This window comes from Engystomops pustulosus, chromosome 5 (assembly GCF_040894005.1).
Source record: "Engystomops pustulosus chromosome 5, aEngPut4.maternal, whole genome shotgun sequence".
In the NCBI taxonomy this organism is placed as follows: domain Eukaryota; kingdom Metazoa; phylum Chordata; class Amphibia; order Anura; family Leptodactylidae; genus Engystomops; species Engystomops pustulosus.
The window spans coordinates 3,357,570-3,383,080 of record NC_092415.1 but is presented as its reverse complement, the minus strand read 5'-3'; the positions used below and the strand labels follow the sequence as shown (position 1 = coordinate 3,383,080).

Below are 25,511 nucleotides of genomic sequence, written 5' to 3'. Positions count from 1 at the left end.
CACAGGATAGGATTAGATACACAGCTCAGCAGACAGTCTGCTGAGCTGTGTATCTAATCCTATCATGTGTGATACTGTCTGCTGAGCTGTGTATCTAATCCTATCCTGTGTGATACTGTCTGCTGAGCTGTGTATCTAATCCTATCCTGTGTGATACTGACTGCTGAGCTGTGTATCTAATCCCATCATGTGCGATAGTCTGCTGAGCTGTGTATCTAATCCTATCATGTGTGATACTATCGCACATGATGGGATTAGATACACAGCTCAGCAGACAGTATCACACAGGATAGGATTAGATACACAGCTCAGCAGACAGTATCACAAGGAGAGGATTAGATACACAGCTCAGCAGACAGTATCACACAGGATAGGATTAGATACACAGCTCAGCAGTATCACACAGGAGAGGATTAGATATACAGCTCAGCAGACAGTATCACACAGGATAGGATTAGATACACAGCTCAGCAGACAGTATCACACAGGAGAGGATTAGATACACAGCTCAGCAGACAGTATCACACAGGATAGGATTAGATACACGGGTCAGCAGTCAGTATCACACAGGATAGGATTAGATACACAGCTCAGCAGTATCACACAGGATACGATTAGATACACAGCTCAGCAGACAGTATCACACAGAATAGGATTAGATACACGGCTCAGCAGTCAGTATCACACAGGAGAGGATTAGATACACAGCTCAGCAGACAGTATCACACATGATAGGATTAGATACACAGCTCAGCAGGCAGTATCACACATGATAGGATTAGATACACAGCTCAGCAGGCAGTATCACACATTAGAGGATTAGATACACAGCTCAGCAGACAGTATCACACAGGATAGGATTAGATACACAGCTCAGCAGACAGTATCACACAGGAGAGGATTAGATACACAGCTCAGCAGGCAGTATCACACAGGAGAGGATTAGATACACAGCTCAGCAGGCAGTATCACACAGGATAGGACTAGATACAAAGCTCAGCAGACTGTATCACACAGGATAGGATTAGATACACAGCTCAGCAGGCAGTATCACACAGGATAGGATTAGATACACAGCTCAGCAGGCAGTATCACACAGGATAGGATTAGATACACAGCTCAGCAGACAGTATCACACAGGATAGGATTAGATACACAGCTCAGCAGACAGTATCACACAGGAGAGGATTAGATACACAGCTCAGCAGTCAGTATCACACAGGAGAGGATTAGATACATGGCTCAGCAGTCAGTATCACACAGGATAGGATTAGATACACAGCTCAGCAGGCAGTATCACAGAGGATAGGATTAGATACACAGCTCAGCAGGCAGCATCACACAGGAGAGGATTAGATACACCGCTCAGCAGGCAGCATCACACAGGAGAGGATTAGATACACAGCTCAGCAGACAGTATCACACAGGAGAGGATTAGATACACCGCTCAGCAGTCAGTATCACACAGGAGAGGATTAGATACACAGCTCAGCAGACAGTATCACACATGATAGGATTAGATACACAGCTCAGCAGGCAGTATCACACATGATAGGATTAGATACACAGCTCAGCAGGCAGTATCACACATTAGAGGATTAGATACACAGCTCAGCAGTCAGTATCACACAGGATAGGATTAGATATACAGCTCAGCAGACAGTATCACACAGGAGAGGATTAGATACACAGCTCAGCAGACAGTATCACACAGGATAGGATTAGATACACAGCTCAGCAGGCAGTATCACACAGGATAGGACTAGATACAAAGCTCAGCAGACTGTATCACACAGGATAGGATTAGATACACAGCTCAGCAGGCAGTATCACACAGGATAGGATTAGATACACAGCTCAGCAGGCAGTATCACACAGGATAGGATTAGATACACAGCTCAGCAGACAGTATCACAAAGGATAGGATTAGATACACAGCTCAGCAGACAGTATCACACAGGAGAGGATTAGATACACAGCTCAGCAGTCAGTATCACACAGGAGAGGATTAGATACATGGCTCAGCAGTCAGTATCACACAGGAGAGGATTAGATACACAGCTCAGCAGGCAGTATCACAGAGGATAGGATTAGATACACAGCTCAGCAGGCAGCATCACACAGGAGAGGATTAGATACACAGCTCAGCAGGCAGTATCACAGAGGATAGGATTAGATACACAGCTCAGCAGGCAGCATCACACAGGAGAGGATTAGATACACCGCTCAGCAGGCAGCATCACACAGGAGAGGATTAGATACACAGCTCAGCAGACAGTATCACACAGGAGAGGATTAGATACACCGCTCAGCAGTCAGTATCACACAGGAGAGGATTAGATACACAGCTCAGCAGTCAGTATCACACAGGATGGGATTAGATACACAGCTCAGCAGTCAGTATCACACAGGATAGGATTAGATACACAGCTCAGCAGTCAGTATCACACAGGAGAGGATTAGATACATGGCTCAGCAGTCAGTATCACACAGGATAGGATTAGATACACAGCTCAGCAGGCAGTATCACACAGGATAGGATTAGATACACAGCTCAGCAGGCAGTATCTGACAGGATGGGATTAGATACACACAGTATCACACTAATGGGGCAGCCTCTTACTCCTTGCTCTCATGTGCGTTGGGTTGGGGTACGGGGTCCGACAGTCGCATCTCAAATTCATTGCAGCGCAGCGGCACCTCGCGGTAATGGCGGATCAGACCGTACAGACTATCAAACACCAGGTTATCCGTCAGGTAGAATCTGGTGGTGCCGGACTCCTGCCGGGAGTGGATGCGGCAATGCTGGACCCGGCCAGAACGCCTGCAGGGAGATTATACACAGAACAATATTATACACCACCACTAGGGGGAGATCACTACATACACATTATACACCACCACTAGGAGGAGATCACTACATACACATTATACACCACCACTAGGGGGAGATCACTACATACAGATTATACACCACCACTAGGAGAAGATCACTACATACAGATTATACACCACCACTAGGAGGAGATCACTACATACACATTATACACCACCACTAGGGGGAGATCACTACATACAGATTATACACCACCACTAGGGGGAGATCACTACATACAGATTATACACCACCACTAGGGGGAGATCACTACATACAGATTATACACCACCACTAGGGGGAGATTACTACATACAGATTATACACCACCACTAGGGGGAGATCACTACATACACATTATACACCACCACTAGGGGGAGATCACTACATACACATTATACACCCCCACTAGGAGGAGATCACTACATACACATTATACACCACCACTAGGGGGAGATCATTACATACACATTATACACCATCACTAGGGGGAGATCACTACATACACATTATACACCACCACTAGGGGGAGCTCACTACATACAGATTATACACCACCACTAGGGGGTGCTCACTACATACAGATTATACACCACCACTAGGGGGAGATCACTACATACAGATTATACATCACCACTAGGGGGAGATCACTACATACAGATTATACACCACCACTAGGGGGAGATCACTACATACACATTATACACCACCACTAGGAGGAGCTCACTACATACACATTATACACCACCACTAGGAGGAGATCACTACATACAGATTATACACCACCACTAGGGGGAGATCACTACATACACATTATACACCACCACTAGGAGGAGATCACTACATACAGATTATACACCACCACTAGGAGGAGATCACTACATACAGATTATACACCACCAATAGGAGGAGATCACTACATATACATTATACACCACCACTAGGGGGAGATCACTACATACACATTATACTCCACCACTAGGAGGAGATCACTACATACAGATTATACACCACCACTAGGGGGAGGTCACTACATACACATTATACATCACCACTAGGGGGAGCTCACTACATACAGATTATACACCACCACTAGGGGGAGATCACTACATACAGATTATACACCACCACTAGGAGGAGATCACTACATACACATTATACACCACCACTAGGGGGAGATCACTACATACAGATTATACACCACCACTAGGGGGAGATCACTACATACAGATTATACACCACCACTAGGAGGAGTTCACTACATACAGATTATACACCACCACTAGGGGGAGATCACTACATACAGATTATACACCACCACTAGGAGGAGATCACTACATACAGATTATACACCACCACTAGGAGGAGAGCACTACATACAGATTATACACCACCACTAGGGGGAGATCACTACATACACATTATACACCACCACTAGGGGGAGATCACTACATACATATTATACACCACCACTAGGGGGAGATCACTACATACAGATTATACACCACCACTAGGGGGAGATCACTACATACAGATTATACACCACCACTAGGAGGAGATCACTACATACAGATTATACACCACCACTAGGGGGAGATCACTACATACAGATTATACATTACCACTAGGAGGAGATCACTACATACAGATTATACACCACCACTAGGGGGAGATCACTACATACACATTATACACCACCACTAGGGGGAGATCACTACATACAGATTATACACCACCACTAGGAGGAGATCACTACATACAGATTATACACCACCACTAGGAGGATATCACTACATACAGCTTATACACCACCACTAGGGGGAGATCACTACATACAGATTATACACCACCACTAGTGGGAGATCACTACATACAGATTATACACCACCACTAGGAGGAGCTCACTACATACAGATTATACACCACCACTAGGGGGAGATCACTACATACACATTATACACCACCACTAGTGGGAGATCACTACATACAGATTATACACCACCACTAGGAGGAGATCACTACATACACATTATACACCACCACTAGGAGGAGATCACTACATACAGATTACACACCACCACTAGGGGGAGATCACTATATACACATTATACACCACCACTAGGGAGAGATCACTACATACAGATTATACACCGCCACTAGGAGGAGATCACTACATACACATTATACACCACCACTAGGGGGAGATCACTACATACACATTATACACCACCACTAGGGGGAGATCACTACATACAGATTATACACCACCACTAGGAGGAGATCACTACATACACATTATACACCACCACTAGGAGGAGTTCACTACATACAGATTATACACCACCACTAGGGGGAGATCACTACATACAGATTATACACCACCACTAGGAGGAGATCACTACATACAGATTATACATCACCACTAGGAGGAGATCACTACATACAGATTATACACCACCACTAGGAGGAGATCACTACATACAGATTATACATCACCACTAGGAGGAGATCACTACATACAGATTATACACCACCACTAGGAGGAGTTCACTACATACAGATTATACACCACCACTAGGGGGAGATCACTACATACACATTATACACCATCACTAGGAGGAGATCACTACATACAGATTATACACTACCACTAGGGGGAGATCACTACATACAGATTATACACTACCACTAGGGGGAGATCACTACATACAGATTATACATCACCACTAGGAGGAGATCACTACATACAGATTATACACCACCACTAGGAGGAGATCACTACATACAGATTATACACCACCACTAGGGGGAGATCACTACATACAGATTATACACCACCACTAGGAGGAGATCACTACATACAGATTATACACCACCACTAGGGGGAGATCACTACATACAGATTATACACCACCACTAGGAGGAGATCACTACATACAGATTATACACCACCACTAGGAGGAGATCACTACATACAGATTATACACCACCACTAGGGGGAGATCACTACATACACATTATACACCACCACTAGGAGGAGATCACTACAAACAGATTATACACCACCACTAGGGGGAGATCACTACATACACATTATACACCACCACTAGGGGGAGCTCACTACATACACATTATACACCACCACTAGGGGGAGATCACTACATACACATTATACACCACCACTAGGGGGAGATCACTGCATACACATTATACATCACCGCTAGGGGGAGCTCACTACATACACATTATACACCACCACTAGGGGGAGATCACTACATACACATTATACACCACCACTAGGGGGAGATCACTACATACACATTATACACCACCACTAGGAGGAGATCACTACATACAGATTATACACCACCACTAGGGGGAGATCACTACATACAGATTATACACCACCACTAGGGGGAGATCACTACATACACATTATACACCACCACTAGGGGGAGATCACTACATACAGATTATACACCACCACTAGGGGGAGATCACTACATACAGATTATACACCACCACTATGGGGAGATCACTACATACAGATTATACACCACCACTAGGGGGAGATCACTACATACAGATTATACACCACCACTAGGGGGAGATCACTACATACAGATTATACACCACCACTATGGGGAGATCACTACATACAGATTATACACCACCACTATGGGGAGATAACAAGATACAGATTATACACCACCACTAGGGGGAGATCACTACATACAGATTATACACCACCACTAGGGGGAGATCACTACATACACATTATACACCACCACTAGGGGGAGATCACTACATACAGATTATACACCACCACTAGGGGGAGATCACTACATACAGATTATACACCACCACTATGGGGAGATCACTACATACAGATTATACATCACCACTAGGGGGAGATCACTACATACAGATTATACACCACCACTAGGGGGAGATCACTTCATACAGATTATACACCACCACTAGGGGGAGATCACTACATACACATTATACACCACCACTAGGGGGAGATCACTACATACAGATTATACACCACCACTAGGGGGAGATCACTACATACAGATTATACACCACCATTAGGGGGAGATCACTACATACAGATTATACACCACCACTAGGGGGAGCTCACTACATACAGATTATACACCACCACTAGGGGAGATCACTACATACACATTATACACCACCACTAGGGGTAAATCACTACATACAGATTATACACCACCACTAGGGGCAGCTCACTACATACAGATTATACACCACCACTAGGAGGAGATCACTACATACACATTATACACCACCACTAGGGGGAGATCACTACATACACATTATACACCACCACTAGGAGGAGATCACTACATACAGATTATACACCACCACTAGGGGGAGATCACTACATACAGATTATACACCACCACTAGGGGGAGCTCACTACATACAGATTATACACCACCACTAGGGGAGATCACTACATACACATTATACACCACCACTAGGGGTAAATCACTACATACAGATTATACACCACCACTAGGGGGAGCTCACTACATACACATTATACACCACCACTAGGGGCAGCTCACTACATACAGATTATACACCACCACTAGGAGGAGATCACTACATACACATTATACACCACCACTAGGGGGAGATCACTACATACACATTATACACCACCACTAGGAGGAGATCACTACATACAGATTATACACCACCACTAGGGGGAGATCACTACATACAGATTATACACCACCACTAGGGGGAGCTCACTACATACAGATTATACACCACCACTAGGGGAGATCACTACATACACATTATACACCACCACTAGGGGTAAATCACTACATACAGATTATACACCACCACTAGGGGGAGCTCACTACATACACATTATACACCACCACTAGGGGCAGCTCACTACATACAGATTATACACCACCACTAGGAGGAGATCACTACATACACATTATACACCACCACTAGGGGGAGATCACTACATACACATTATACACCACCACTAGGAGGAGATCACTACATACAGATTATACACCACCACTAGGGGGAGATCACTACATACAGATTATACACCACCACTAGGGGGAGATCACTACATACACATTATACACCACCACTAGGAGGAGATCACTACATACACATTATACACCACCACTAGGGGGAGCTCACTACATACACATTATACACCACCACTAGCGGTAGATCACTACATACACATTATACACCACCACTAGGAGGAAATCACTACATACAGATTATACATCACCACTAGGGGGAGATCACTACATACAGATTATACACCACCACTAGGAGGAGATCACTACATACACATTATACACCACCACTAGGAGGAGATCACTACATACACATCATACACCACCACTAGGGGGAGATCACTACATACAGATTATACACCACCACTAGGAGGAGATCACTACATACACATTATACACCACCACTAGGGGGAGATCACTACATACACATTATACACCACCACTAGCAGGAGATCACTACATACACATTATACACCACCACTAGGGGGAGCTCACTACATACACATTATACACCACCACTAGGGGGAGATCACTACATACAGATTATACACCACCACTAGGGGGAGATCACTACATACAGATTATACACCACCACTAGGGGGAGATCACTACATACAGATTATACACCACCACTAGGAGGAGATCACTACATACACATTATACACCACCACTAGGAGGAGATCACTACATACACATTATACACCACCACTAGGGGGAGATCACTACATACAGATTATACACCACCACTAGGAGGAGATCACTACATACACATTATACACCACCACTAGGGGGAGATCACTACATACACATTATACACCACCACTAGGGGGAGATCACTACATACACATTATACACCACCACTAGGAGGAGATCACTACATACACATTATACACCACCACTAGGAGGAGGTCACTACATACACATTATACACCACCACTAGGAGGAGATCACTACATACACATTATACACCACCACTAGGAGGAGGTCACTACATACACATTATACACCACCACTAGGAGGAGATCACTACATACACATTATACACCACCACTAGGAGGAGATCACTACATACACATTATACACCACCACTAGGAGGAGATCACTACATACAGATTATACACCACCACTAGGGGGAGATCACTACATACACATTATACACCACCACTAGGGGGAGCTCACTACATACAGATTATACACCACCACTAGGGGGAGCTCACTACATACAGATTATACACCACCACTAGGAGGAGATCACTACATACACATTATACACCACCACTAGGAGGAGATCACTACATACAGATTATACACGACCACTAGGGGGAGATCACTACATACAGATTATACACCACCACTAGGGGGAGATCACTACATACAGATTATACACCACCACTAGGGGAGATCACTACATACACATTATACACCACCACTAGGGGGAGATCACTACATACAGATTATACACCACCACTAGGGGGAGATCACTACATACAGATTATACATCACCACTAGGAGGAGATCACTACATACACATTATACACCACCACTAGGGGAGATCACTACATACAGATCATACACCACCACTAGGGGAGATCACTACATACAGATTATACACCACCACTAGGAGGAGCTCACTACATACAGATTATACACCACCACTAGGAGGAGATCACTACATACAGATTATACACCACCACTAGGGGGAGATCACTACATACACATTATACACCACCACTAGGAGGAGATCACTACATACAGATTATACACCACCACTAGGGGGAGATCACTACATACACATTATACACCACCACTAGGGGGAGATCACTACTTACACATTATACACCACCACTAGTGGGAGATCACTACATACAGATTATACACCACCACTAGGGGGAGATCACTACATACAGATTATACACCACCACTAGGAGGAGATCACTACATACAGATTATACACCACTACTAGGGGCAGATCACTACATACAGATTATACATCACCACTAGGAGGAGATCACTACATACAGATTATACACCACCAATAGGAGGAGATCACTACATATACATTATACACCACCACTAGGGGGAGATCACTACATACACATTATACTCCACCACTAGGAGGAGATCACTACATACAGATTATACACCACCACTAGGAGGAGATCACTACATACACATTATACACCACCACTAGGGGGAGATCACTACATACACATTATACACCACCACTAGGAGGAGATCACTACATACACATTATACACCACCACTAGGAGGAGATCACTACATACACATTATACACCACCACTAGGGGGAGATCACTACATACAGATTATACACCACCACTAGGAGGAGATCACTACATACACATTATACACCACCACTAGGGGGAGATCACTACATACACATTATACACCACCACTAGGGGGAGATCACTACATACACATTATACACCACCACTAGGAGGAGATCACTACATACACATTATACACCACCACTAGGAGGAGGTCACTACATACACATTATACACCACCACTAGGAGGAGATCACTACATACACATTATACACCACCACTAGGAGGAGGTCACTACATACACATTATACACCACCACTAGGAGGAGATCACTACATACACATTATACACCACCACTAGGAGGAGATCACTACATACAGATTATACACCACCACTAGGAGGAGATCACTACATACAGATTATACACCACCACTAGGGGGAGATCACTACATACACATTATACACCACCACTAGGGGGAGCTCACTACATACAGATTATACACCACCACTAGGGGGAGCTCACTACATACAGATTATACACCACCACTAGGAGGAGATCACTACATACACATTATACACCACCACTAGGAGGAGATCACTACATACAGATTATACACGACCACTAGGGGGAGATCACTACATACAGATTATACACCACCACTAGGGGGAGATCACTACATACAGATTATACACCACCACTAGGGGAGATCACTACATACACATTATACACCACCACTAGGGGGAGATCACTACATACAGATTATACACCACCACTAGGGGGAGATCACTACATACAGATTATACATCACCACTAGGAGGAGATCACTACATACACATTATACACCACCACTAGGGGAGATCACTACATACAGATCATACACCACCACTAGGGGAGATCACTACATACAGATTATATACCACCACTAGGAGGAGCTCACTACATACAGATTATACACCACCACTAGGAGGAGATCACTACATACAGATTATACACCACCACTAGGGGGAGATCACTACATACACATTATACACCACCACTAGGAGGAGATCACTACATACAGATTATACACCACCACTAGGGGGAGATCACTACATACACATTATACACCACCACTAGGGGGAGATCACTACTTACACATTATACACCACCACTAGTGGGAGATCACTACATACAGATTATACACCACCACTAGGGGGAGATCACTACATACAGATTATACACCACCACTAGGAGGAGATCACTACATACAGATTATACACCACCACTAGGGGCAGATCACTACATACAGATTATACATCACCACTAGGAGGAGATCACTACATACAGATTATACACCACCAATAGGAGGAGATCACTACATATACATTATACACCACCACTAGGGGGAGATCACTACATACACATTATACTCCACCACTAGGAGGAGATCACTACATACAGATTATACACCACCACTAGGAGGAGATCACTACATACACATTATACACCACCACTAGGGGGAGATCACTACATACACATTATACACCACCACTAGGGGGAGATCACTACATACACATTATACACCACCACTAGGAGGAGATCACTACATACAGATTATACACCACCACTAGGGGGAGCTCACTACATACACATTATACACCACCACTAGGGGGAGATCACTACATACACATTATACACCACCACTAGGAGGAGATCACTACATACAGATTATACACCACCACTAGGGAGAGATCACTACATACAGATTATACACCACCACTAGGGGGAGATCACTACATACAGATTATACACCACCACTAGGAGGAGATCACTACATACACATTATACACCACCACTAGGGGGAGCTCACTACATACAGATTATACACCACCACTAGGGGGAGCTCACTACATACAGATTATACACCACCACTAGGAGGAGATCACTACATACAGATTATACACCACCACTAGGGGGAGCTCACTACATACACATTATACACCCCCACTAGGAGGAGATCACTACATACACATTATACACCACTAGGGGGAGCTCACTATATACACATTATACACCACCACTAGGGGGAGATCACTACATACAGATTATACACCACCACTAGGAGGAGATCACTACATACAGATTATACACCACCACTAGGGGGAGATCACTACACACAGATTATACACCACCACTAGGAGGAGATCACTACATACACATTATACACCACCACTAGGGGGAGATCACTACATACACATTATACACCACCACTAGGGGGAGATCACTACATACAGATTATACACCACCACTAGGGGGAGATTACTACACACAGATTATACACCACCACTAGGAGGAGATCACTACATACAGATTATACACCACCACTAGGGGGAGATCACTACATACAGATTATACACCACCACTAGGAGGAGATCACTACATACAGATTATACACCACTACTAGGGGGAGATCACTACATACACATTATACACCACCACTAGGGGGAGATCACTACATACAGATTACACACCACCACTAGGGGGAGATCTCTACATACAGATTATACACCACCACTAGGGGAAGATCACTACATACACATTATACACCACCACTAGGGGGAGATCACTACATACAGATTATACACCACCACTAGGAGGAGATCACTACATACACATTCTACACCACCACTAGGGGGAGATCACTACATACAGATTATACACCACCACTAGGGGGAGCTCACTACATACAGATTATACACCACCACTAGGGGGAGATCACTACACACACATAATACACCACCACTAGGGGGAGATCACTACATACAGATTATACACCACCACTAGGGGGGAGATCACTACATACAGATTATACACCATCACTAGGGGGAGCTCACTACATACACATTATACACCACCACTAGGAAGAGATCACTACATACAGATTATACACCACCACTAGGAGGAGATCACTACATACAGATTATACACCACCACTAGGGGGAGCTCACTACATACAGATTATACACCACCACTAGGGGGAGATCACTACATACAGATTATACACCACCACTAGGAGGAGATCACTACATACTGATTATACACCACCACTAGGGGGAGCTCACTACATACAGATTATACTCCACCACTAGGAGGAGATCACTACATACAGATTATACACCACCACTAGGGGGAGATCACTACATACAGATTATACACCACCACTAGGGAGAGATCACTACATACAGATTATACACCACCACTAGGGGGAGCTCACTACATACAGATTATACACCACCACTAGAGGGAGATCACTACATACACATTATACACCTAACTAGGGGGAGATCACTATATACAGATTATACACCACCACTAGGGGGAGATCACTACATACAGATTATACACCACCACTAGGAGGAGATCACTACATACAGATTATACACCACCACTAGGAGGAGATCACTACATACACATTATACACCACCACTAGGGGGAGATCACTACATACAGATTATACACCACCACTAGGGGGAGCTCACTACATACACATTATACACCACCACTAGAGGGAGATCACTACATACACATTATACACCTAACTAGGGGGAGATCACTATATACAGATTATACACCTACACTAGGGGGAGATCACTACATACAGATTATACACCACCACTAGGAGGAGATCACTACATACAGATTATACACCACCACTAGGGGGAGATCACTACATACACATTATACACCACCACTATGGGGAGATCATTACATACAGATTATACACCACCACTAGGGGGGAGATCATTACATACAGATTATACACCACCACTAGGGGGAGCTCACTACATACACATTATACACCACCACTAGGGGGAGATCACTACATACAGATTATACACCACCACTAGGTGGAGATCACTACATACACATTATACACCACCACTAGGGGGAGATCACTACATACAGATTATACACCGCCACTAGGAGGAGATCACTACATACAGATTATACACCACCATTAGGAGGAGATCACTACATACACATAATACACCACCACTAGGGGGAGACCACTACATACAGATTATACACCACCACTAGAAGGAGATCACTACATACAGATTATACACCACCACTAGGAGGAGATCACTACATACAGATTATACACCACCATTAGGAGGAGATCACTACATACAGATTATACACCACCACTAGGAGGAGATCACTACATACAGATTATACACCACCACTAGGGGGAGCTCACTACATACAGATTATACACCACCACTAGAGGGAGATCACTACATACACAATATACACCTAACTAGGGGGAGATCATTATATACAGATTATACACCACCACTAGGGGGAGATCACTACATACACATTATACACCACCACTAGAGGGAGATCACTACATACAGATTATACATCACCACTAGGGGGAGATCACTACATACACATTATACACCACCACTAGGAGGAGATCACTACATACAGATCATACATCACCACTAGAGGGAGATCACTACATACACATTATACACCTAACTAGGGGGAGATCACTATATACAGATTATACACCACCACTAGGGGGAGATCACTACATACAGATTATACACCACCACTAGGAGGATATTACTACATACACATTATACACCACCACTAGGTGGAGATCACTACATACAGATTATACACCAGCACTAGGGGGAGCTCACTACATACACATTATAAACCACCACTAGGAGGAGATCACTACATACAGATTATACACCACCACTAGGAGGAGATCACTACATACACATTATAAACCACCACTAGGAGGAGATCACTACATACAGATTATACACCACCACTAGGAGGAGATCACTACATACAGATTATACACCACCACTAGGGGGAGCACACTACATACACATTATACACCTAACTAGGGGGAGTTCACTACATACAGATTATACACCACCACTAGGAGGAGATCACTACATACAGATTATACACCACCACTAGAGGGAGATCACTACATACACATTATACACCTAACTAGGGGGAGATCACTACATACAGATTATACATCACCACTAGGGGGAGATCACTACATGCAGATTATACACCACCACTAGGAGGAGATCACTACATACAGATTATACACCACCACTAGGAGGAGCTCGCTACATACAGATTATACACCACCACTAGGAGGAGATCACTACATACACATTATACACCACCACTAAGGGGAGGTCACTACATACAGATTATACACCACCACTAGGGGGAGATCACTACATATAGATTATACACCACCACTAGGGGGAGATCACTACATACAGATTATACACCACCACTAGGGGGAGATCACTACATACAGATTATACACCACCACTAGGAGGAGCTCGCTACATACAGATTATACACCACCACTAGGAGGAGATCACTACATACACATTATACACCACCACTAAGGGGAGGTCACTACATACAGATTATACACCACCACTAGGGGGAGATCACTACATATAGATTATACACCACCACTAGGAGGAGATCACTACATACACATTATACACCACCACTAAGGGGAGGTCACTACATACGCATTATACACCACCACTAGGGGGAGATCACTACATATAGATTATACACCACCACTAGGGGGAGATCACTACATACAGATTATACACCACCACTAGGAGGAGATCACTACATACAGATTATACACCACCACGGGGGGGAGATCACTACATACAGATTATACACCACCACGGGGGGGAGATCACTACATACAGATTATACACCACCACTAGGGGGAGATCACTACATACAGATTATACACCACCACTAGGGGGAGATCACTACATACAGATTATACACCACCACTAGGGGGAGATCACTTCATACAGATTATACACCGCCACTACGGGGAGATCACTACATACACATTATACACCACCACTAGGGGGAGATCACTACATACACATTATACACCACCACTATGGGGAGATCACTACATACAGATTATACACCACCACTAGGAGGAGATCACTACATACACATTATACATCACCGCTAGGGGGAGATCACTACATACAGATTATACACCACCGCTAGGAGGAGATCACTACATACATATTATACATCACCACTAGGGGGAGATCACTACATAAAGATTATACACCACCACTAGGAGGAGATCACTACATACACATTATACACCACCACTAGGGGGAGATCACTACATACAGATTATACACCACCACTAGGAGGAGATCACTACATACAGATTATACACCACCACTAGGGGGAGATCACTACATACACATTATACACCACCACTAGGGGGAGCTCACTACATACAGATTATACACCACCACTAGGGGGAGATCACTACATACACATTATACACCACCACTAGGGGGAGATCACTACATACAGATTATACACCACCACTAGGGGGAGATCACTACATACACATTATACACCACCACTAGGAGGAGCTCACTACATACAGATTATACACCACCACTAGGGGGAGATCACTACATACAGATTATACACCACCACGAGGGGGAGATCACTACATACAGATTATACACCACCACGAGGGGGAGATCACTACATACAGATTATACACCACCACTAGGGGGAGATCACTACATACAGATTATACACCGCCACTAGGGGGAGATCACTACATACAGATTATACACCGCCACTATGGGGAGATCACTACATACACATTATGCACCGCCACTAGGGGGAGATCACTACATACACATTATACATCACCACTAGGAGGAGATCACTACATACAGATTATACACCACCACTAGGAGGAGATCACTACATACAGATTATACACCACCACTAGGGGGAGCTCACTACATACACATTATACACCACCACTAGGGGGAGCTCACTACATACAGATTATACACCACCACTAGGGGGAGATCACTACATACATAATATACACCACCACTAGGGGGAGATCACTACATACACATTATACACCACCACTAGGGGGAGATCACTACATACAGATTATACACCACCACTAGGGGGAGATCACTACATACAGATTATACACCACCACTAGGAGGAGATCACTACATACAGATTATACACCACCACTAGGAGGAGATCACTACATACACATTATACACCACCACTAGGAGGAGATCACTACATACAGATTATACACCACCACTAGGGGGACATCACTACATACACATTATACACCACCACTAGGGGGAGATCACTACATACACATTATACACCACCACTAGGGGGAGATCACTACATACAGATTATACACCACCACTAGGAGGAGATCACTACATACAGATTATACACCACCACTAGGGGGAGCTCATTACATACACATTATACACCACCACTAGGGGGAGATCACTACATACACATTATACACCACCACTAGGGGGAGATCTCTACATACACATTATACACCACCACTAGGGGGAGATCTCTACATACACATTATACACCACCACTAGGAGGAGATCTCTACATACACATTATACACCACCACTAGGAGGAGATCACTACATACAGATTATACACCACCACTAGGAGGAGATCACTACATACAGATTATACACCACCACTAGGGGGAGATCACTACATACAGATTATACACCACCACTAGGAGGAGATCACTACATACAGATTATACACCACCACTAGGGGGAGATCACTACATACAGATTATACATCACCACTAGGAGGAGATCACTACATACACATTATACACCACCACTAGGGGGAGATCACTACATACACATTATACACCACCACTAGGAGGAGATCACTACATACAGATTATACACCACCACTAGGGGGAGATCACTACATACAGATTATACACCACCACTAGGGGGAGATCACTACATACAGATTATACACCACCACTAGGGGGAGATCACTACATACATATTATACACCACCACTAGGGGGAGATCACTACATACAGATTATACACCACCACTAGGGGGAGATCACTACATACAGATTATACACCACCACTAGGGGGAGATCACTACATACATATTATACACCACCACTAGGGGGAGATCACTACATACATATTATACACCACCACTAGGGGGAGATCACTACATACTGATTATACACCACCACTAGGGGAGATCACTACATACACATTATACACCACCACTAGGGGGAGCTCACTACATACAGATTATACACCACCACTAGGGGGAGCTCACTACATACAGATTATACACCACCACTAGGGGGAGATCACTACATACAGATTATACACCACCACTAGGGGGAGATCACTACATACAGATTATACACCACCACTAGGGGGAGATCACTACATACAGATTATACACCACCACTAGGAGGAGATCACTACATACTGATTATACACCACCACTAGGGGGAGATCACTACATACAGATTATACACCACCACTAGGGGGAGATCACTACATACAGAGTATACACCACCACTAGGAGGAGATCACTACATACACATTATACACCACCACTAGGAGGAGATCACTACATACAGATTATACACCACCACTAGGAGGAGATCACTACATACAGATTATACAACACCACTAGGAGGAGATCACTACATACACATTATACACCACCACTAGGGGGAGATCACTACATACACATTATCCACCACCACTAGGAGGAGATCACTACATACATATTATACACCACCACTAGGGGGAGATCACTACATACACATTATACACCACCACTAGGGGGAGATCACTATATACAGATTATACACCACCACTAGGGGGAGATCACTACATACACATTATACACCACCACTAGGGGGAGATCACTACATACATATTATACACCACCACTAGGAGGAGCTCACTACATACACATTATACGCCACCACTAGGAGAAGATCACTACATACAGATTATACACCACCACTAGGAGGAGATCACTACATACAGATTATACACCACCACTAAGAGGAGATCACTACATACAGATTATACACCACCACTAGGGGGAGATCACTACATACAGATTATACACCACCACTAGGGGGAGCTCACTACATACTGATTATACACCACCACTAGGGGGAGATCACTACATACAGATTATACACCACCACTAGGGGGAGATCACTACATACACATTATACACCACCACTAGGGGGAGATCACTACATACACATTATACACCACCACTAGGGGGAGATCACTACATACACATTATACACCACCACTAGGGGGAGATCACTACATACACATTATACACCACCACTAGGGGGAGATCACTACATACAGATTATACACCACCACTAGGGGGAGATCACTACATACACATTATACACCACCACTAGGAGGAGATCACTACATACACATTATACACCACCACTAGGGGGAGATCACTATATACAGATTATACACCACCACTAGGGGGAGATCACTACATACACATTATACACCACCACTAGGGGGAGATCACTATATACAGATTATACACCACCACTAGGAGGAGATCACTACATACAGATTATACACCACCACTAAGAGGAGATCACTACATACAGATTATACACCACCACTAGGGGGAGATCACTACATACAGATTATACACCACCACTAGGGGGAGATCACTACATACACATTATACACCACCACTAGGGGGAGATCACTACATACACATTATACACCACCACTAGGGGGAGATCACTACATACACATTATACACCACCACTAGGGGGAGATCACTACATACACATTATACACCACCACTAGGGGGAGATCACTACATACAGATTATACACCACCACTAGGGGGAGATCACTACATACACATTATACACCACCACTAGGGGGAGATCACTACATACAGATTATACACCACAACTAGGAGGAGATCACTACATACAGATTATACACCACCACTAGGGGGAGATCACTACATACACATTATACACCACCACTAGGGGGAGCTCACTACATACACATTATACACCACCACTAGGAGGAGATCACTACATACAGATTATACACCACCACTAGGGGGAGATCACTACATACACATTATACACCACCACTAGGGGGAGATCACTATATACACATTATACACCACCACTAGGGGGAGGTCACTACATACAGATTATACACCACCACTAGGGGGAGCTCACTACATACAGATTATACACCACCACTAGGAGGAGCTCACTGCATACACATTATACACCACCACTAGGAGGAGGTCACTACATACAGATTATACACCACCACTAGGGGGAGATCACTACATACACATTATACACCACCACTAGGGGGAGATCACTACATACACATTATACACCACCACTAGGGGGAGATCACTACATACAGATTATACACCACCACTAGATGGAGCTCACTACATACAGATTATATACCACCACTAGGGGGAGATCACTACATACACATTATACACCACCACTAGGAGGAGATCACTACATACACATTATACACCACCACTAGGGGGAGATCACTACATACACATTATACACCACCACTAGGAGGAGATCACTACATACAGATTATACACCACCACTAGAGGGAGATCACTACATACACATTATACACCACCACTAGGGGGAGATCACTACATACAGATTATACACCACCACTAAGAGGAGATCACTACATACAGATTATACACCACCACTAGGGGGAGATCACTACATACAGATTATACACCACCACTAGGGGGAGCTCACTACATACTGATTATACACCACCACTAGGGGGAGATCACTACATACACATTATACACCACCACTAGGGGGAGATCACTACATACACATTATACACCACCACTAGGGGGAGATCACTACATACACATTATACACCACCACTAGGGGGAGCTCACTACATACTGATTATACACCACCACTAGGGGGAGATCACTACATACACATTATACACCACCACTAGGGGGAGATCACTACATACACATTATACACCACCACTAGGGGGAGATCACTACATACACATTATACACCACCACTAGGGGGAGATCACTACATACACATTATACACCACCACTAGGGGGAGATCACTACATACAGATTATACACCACCACTAGGGGGAGATCACTACATACACATTATACACCACCACTAGGGGGAGATCACTACATACAGATTATACACCACAACTAGGAGGAGATCACTACATACAGATTATACACCACCACTAGGGGGAGATCACTACATACACATTATACACCACCACTAGGGGGAGCTCACTACATACACATTATACACCACCACTAGGAGGAGATCACTACATACAGATTATACACCACCACTAGGGGGAGATCACTACATACACATTATACACCACCACTAGGGGGAGATCACTATATACACATTATACACCACCACTAGGGGGAGGTCACTACATACAGATTATACACCACCACTAGGGGGAGCTCACTACATACAGATTATACACCACCACTAGGAGGAGGTCACTACATACAGATTATACACCACCACTAGGGGGAGATCACTACATACACATTATACACCACCACTAGGGGGAGATCACTACATACACATTATACACCACCACTAGGGGGAGATCACTACATACAGATTATACACCACCACTAGATGGAGCTCACTACATACACATTATACACCACCACTAGGAGGAGGTCACTACATACAGATTATACACCACCACTAGGGGGAGATCACTACATACACATTATACACCACCACTAGGGGGAGATCACTACATACACATTATACACCACCACTAGGGGGAGATCACTACATACAGATTATACACCACCACTAGATGGAGCTCACTACATACACATTATACACCACCACTAGGGGGAGATCACTACATATAGATTATACACCACCACTAGGGGGAGATCACTACATACACATTATACACCACCACTAGGAGGAGATCACTACATACACATTATACACCACCACTAGGGGGAGATCACTACATACACATTATACACCACCACTAGGAGGAGATCACTACATACACATTATACACCACCACTAGGGGGAGATCACTACATACACATTATACACCACCACTAGGGGGAGATCACTACATACACATTATACACCACCACTAGGGGGAGCTCACTACATACAGATTATACACCACCACTAGGGGGAGATCACTACATACACATTATACACCACCACTAGGGGGAGATCACTACATACACATTATACACCACCACTAGGAGGAGATCACTACATACACATTATACACCACCACTAGGGGGAGATCGCTACATACACATTATACACCACCACTAGGGGGAGATCACTACATACAGATTATACACCACCACTAGGGGGAGATCACTACATACAGATTATACACCACCACTAGGAGGAGATCACTACATACAGATTATACACCACCACTAGGGGGAGATCACTACATACACATTATACACCACCACTAGGGGGAGATCACTACTTACAGATTATACACCACCACTAGGAGGAGATCACTACATACAGATTATACACCACCACTAGGAGGAGATCACTACATACAGATTATTCACCACCACTAGGGGTAAATCACTACATACAGATTATTCACCACCACTAGGGGGAGCTCACTACATACAGATTATACACCACCACTAGGAGGAGATCACTACATACAGATTATACACCACCACTAGGGGGAGATCACTACATACACATTATACACCACCACTAGGGGGAGATCACTACATACACATTATACACCACCACTAGGGGGAGATCACTACATACACATTATACACCACCACTAGGAGGTGATCACTACATACAGATTATACACCACCACTAGGAGGAGATCACTACATACAGATTATACACCACCACTAGGAGGAGATCACTACATACAGATTATACACCACCACTAGGAGGAGATCACTACATACAGATTATACACCACCACTAGGGGGAGATCACTACATACAGATTATACACCACCACTAGGAGGAGATCACTACATACAGATTATACACCACCACTAGGGGGATATCACTACATACACATTATACACCACCACTAGGGGGAGTTCACTACATACACATTATACACCACCACTAGGAGGAGATCACTACATACACATTATACACCACCACTAGGGGGAGATCACTACATACAGATTATACACCACCACTAGGAGGAGATCACTACATACACATTATACATCACCACTAGGAGGAGATCACTACATACACATTATACACCACCACTAGGGGGAGATCACTACATACAGATTATACACCACCACTAGCAGGAGATCACTACATACGCATTATACACCACCACTAGGAGGAGATCACTACATACAGATTATACACCACCACTAGGAGGAGATCACTACATACACATTATACACCACCACTAGGAGGAGATCACTACATACGCATTATACACCACCACTAGGAGGAGATCACTACATACAGATTATACACCACCACTAGGAGGAGATCACTACATACAGATTATACACCACCACTAGGGGGAGATCACTACATACAGATTATACACCACCACTAGGGGGAGATCACTACATACAGATTATACACCACCACTAGGAGGAGATCACTACATACAGATTATACACCACCACTAGGGGGAGATCACTGCATACAGATTATACATCAGCACTAGGGGGAGATCACTACATACACATTATACACCACCACTAGGAGGAGATCACTACATACAGATTATACACCACCACTAGGAGGAGATCACTACATACAGATTATACACCACCACTAGGAGGAGATCACTACATACAGATTATACACCACCACTAGGGGGAGATCACTACATACAGATTATACACCACCACTAGGGGGAGATCACTACATACAGATTATACACCACCACTAGGGGGAGATCACTACATACAGATTATACACCACCACTAGGGGGAGATCACTACATACAGATTATACACCACCACTAGGGGGAGATCACTACATACACATTATACAGATGTCTCACCAGAATGACAGTGTGTAATCTCCTACAAAGGTCTCGCTCTCGCGCACTAGGAAGGTCCCGTCCTTCCCTCCTGTCTCTGTGCAATATTCGTGTAGCAGCTTCTCGGCAATATGGCGTCCGTCTCTGCCACCTCCCAGTTTCCCGTGGAACCATTTTTCGCCAAAGTGCAGCTCGTTATTATTCATCTCCTGAAATCATTAATATTGAGAGTTATATCTGATCCGATGACCTCGCAGAGCAGCGGTGTCGTGCCCGGGGCAACTCATGATGTCATGACACTTGATGACATCAACCTCCTCTGTTGCTCTGCTGCTCTATGGCCGTAGAAGATGCTCAGGCTCACACAGCTGAGTGGTTGTTACAATGTATCAGTTTAGAATCTGGGAAGGGAGAAAATTTATTTTGGTGATGGATTATAGAACATTTCAATTCTAATACATTGCACCAAACCATCAGCTCTGTGAAAGGGACTATGTGTAATGTAGATCAGCGGGGCCCCAGCGCTCGCCCGGGCTCTCACCTCCTTCGGCTCAGACTCCTCCTCCTCGTCATTGGACTGGTAGCGCGACGTCTCCTCTGAGTAGTAGATTTTGTTGCTTGTCAGGACGAAGTAATGTGGGCTCCAGGTCTGTGAACGGGAAGATAAGAGAGCGGGATTCAGCTTTCCCAGGATCCTGAGTGTTCACCTAATGATGTGCTGCTTCCCATATTACTATGCTCTGCCATGCAGGATGCTAGGGAAGCTGGGTGCCACCCAGTAAGATAAGTGGGCTTCCCTTGGCCCAGGAGCTTGCGCTCGGTCACCTACGTGATCGATGGGGTCCTCCAGGTACAGGATGCCGTTCTTGATGGAGTTGCTGATGTCGTTCTCGGAGTAGCTGGCGGTGGACACCTCCTCGTACAGGTTCCCTTCCACCAGCTTCTTGTGCTGCAGATAAGGATGCGGAGGTGAGCGTCCGCTGAACGCACGGGACGTCTTCCCGGAGGCTCCGCCCACCACTTACCTTTATCAGGATCTTCTTCTTCAGCTGGTTGGGTGAGGGCAGCTCGTCAGCGTTGATGTCCACCGGCTTGGTCAGCAGCATGTCTCCGAACACCTTCTTGAAGTAGTAGGCCATGTTCCTCTGCTGCATGACGCTGCAGTGGTCCTCGATGGACAGGATGACCGGATACCTGCGGCACAGAACCGTTACGCCGCCATACACACGGACCGCGGCGCCGAGAGCC

At 44.5% G+C, this 25,511-nt stretch overlaps 1 protein-coding gene across 1 annotated transcript in view; it reads right to left on the bottom strand.

Moving 5' to 3' along the window:
* LOC140132344 (1-phosphatidylinositol 4,5-bisphosphate phosphodiesterase gamma-1-like) overlaps window positions 1-25,511 on the bottom strand; it is a 99,921-nt gene that overhangs the window by 10,058 nt on the left and 64,352 nt on the right. Inside the window, 5 exon segments of the mRNA XM_072151000.1 lie at window positions 2,624-2,824; window positions 24,285-24,472; window positions 24,805-24,912; window positions 25,093-25,212; window positions 25,289-25,457. Coding sequence (XP_072007101.1) covers window positions 2,624-2,824; window positions 24,285-24,472; window positions 24,805-24,912; window positions 25,093-25,212; window positions 25,289-25,457 — 786 coding nt within the window.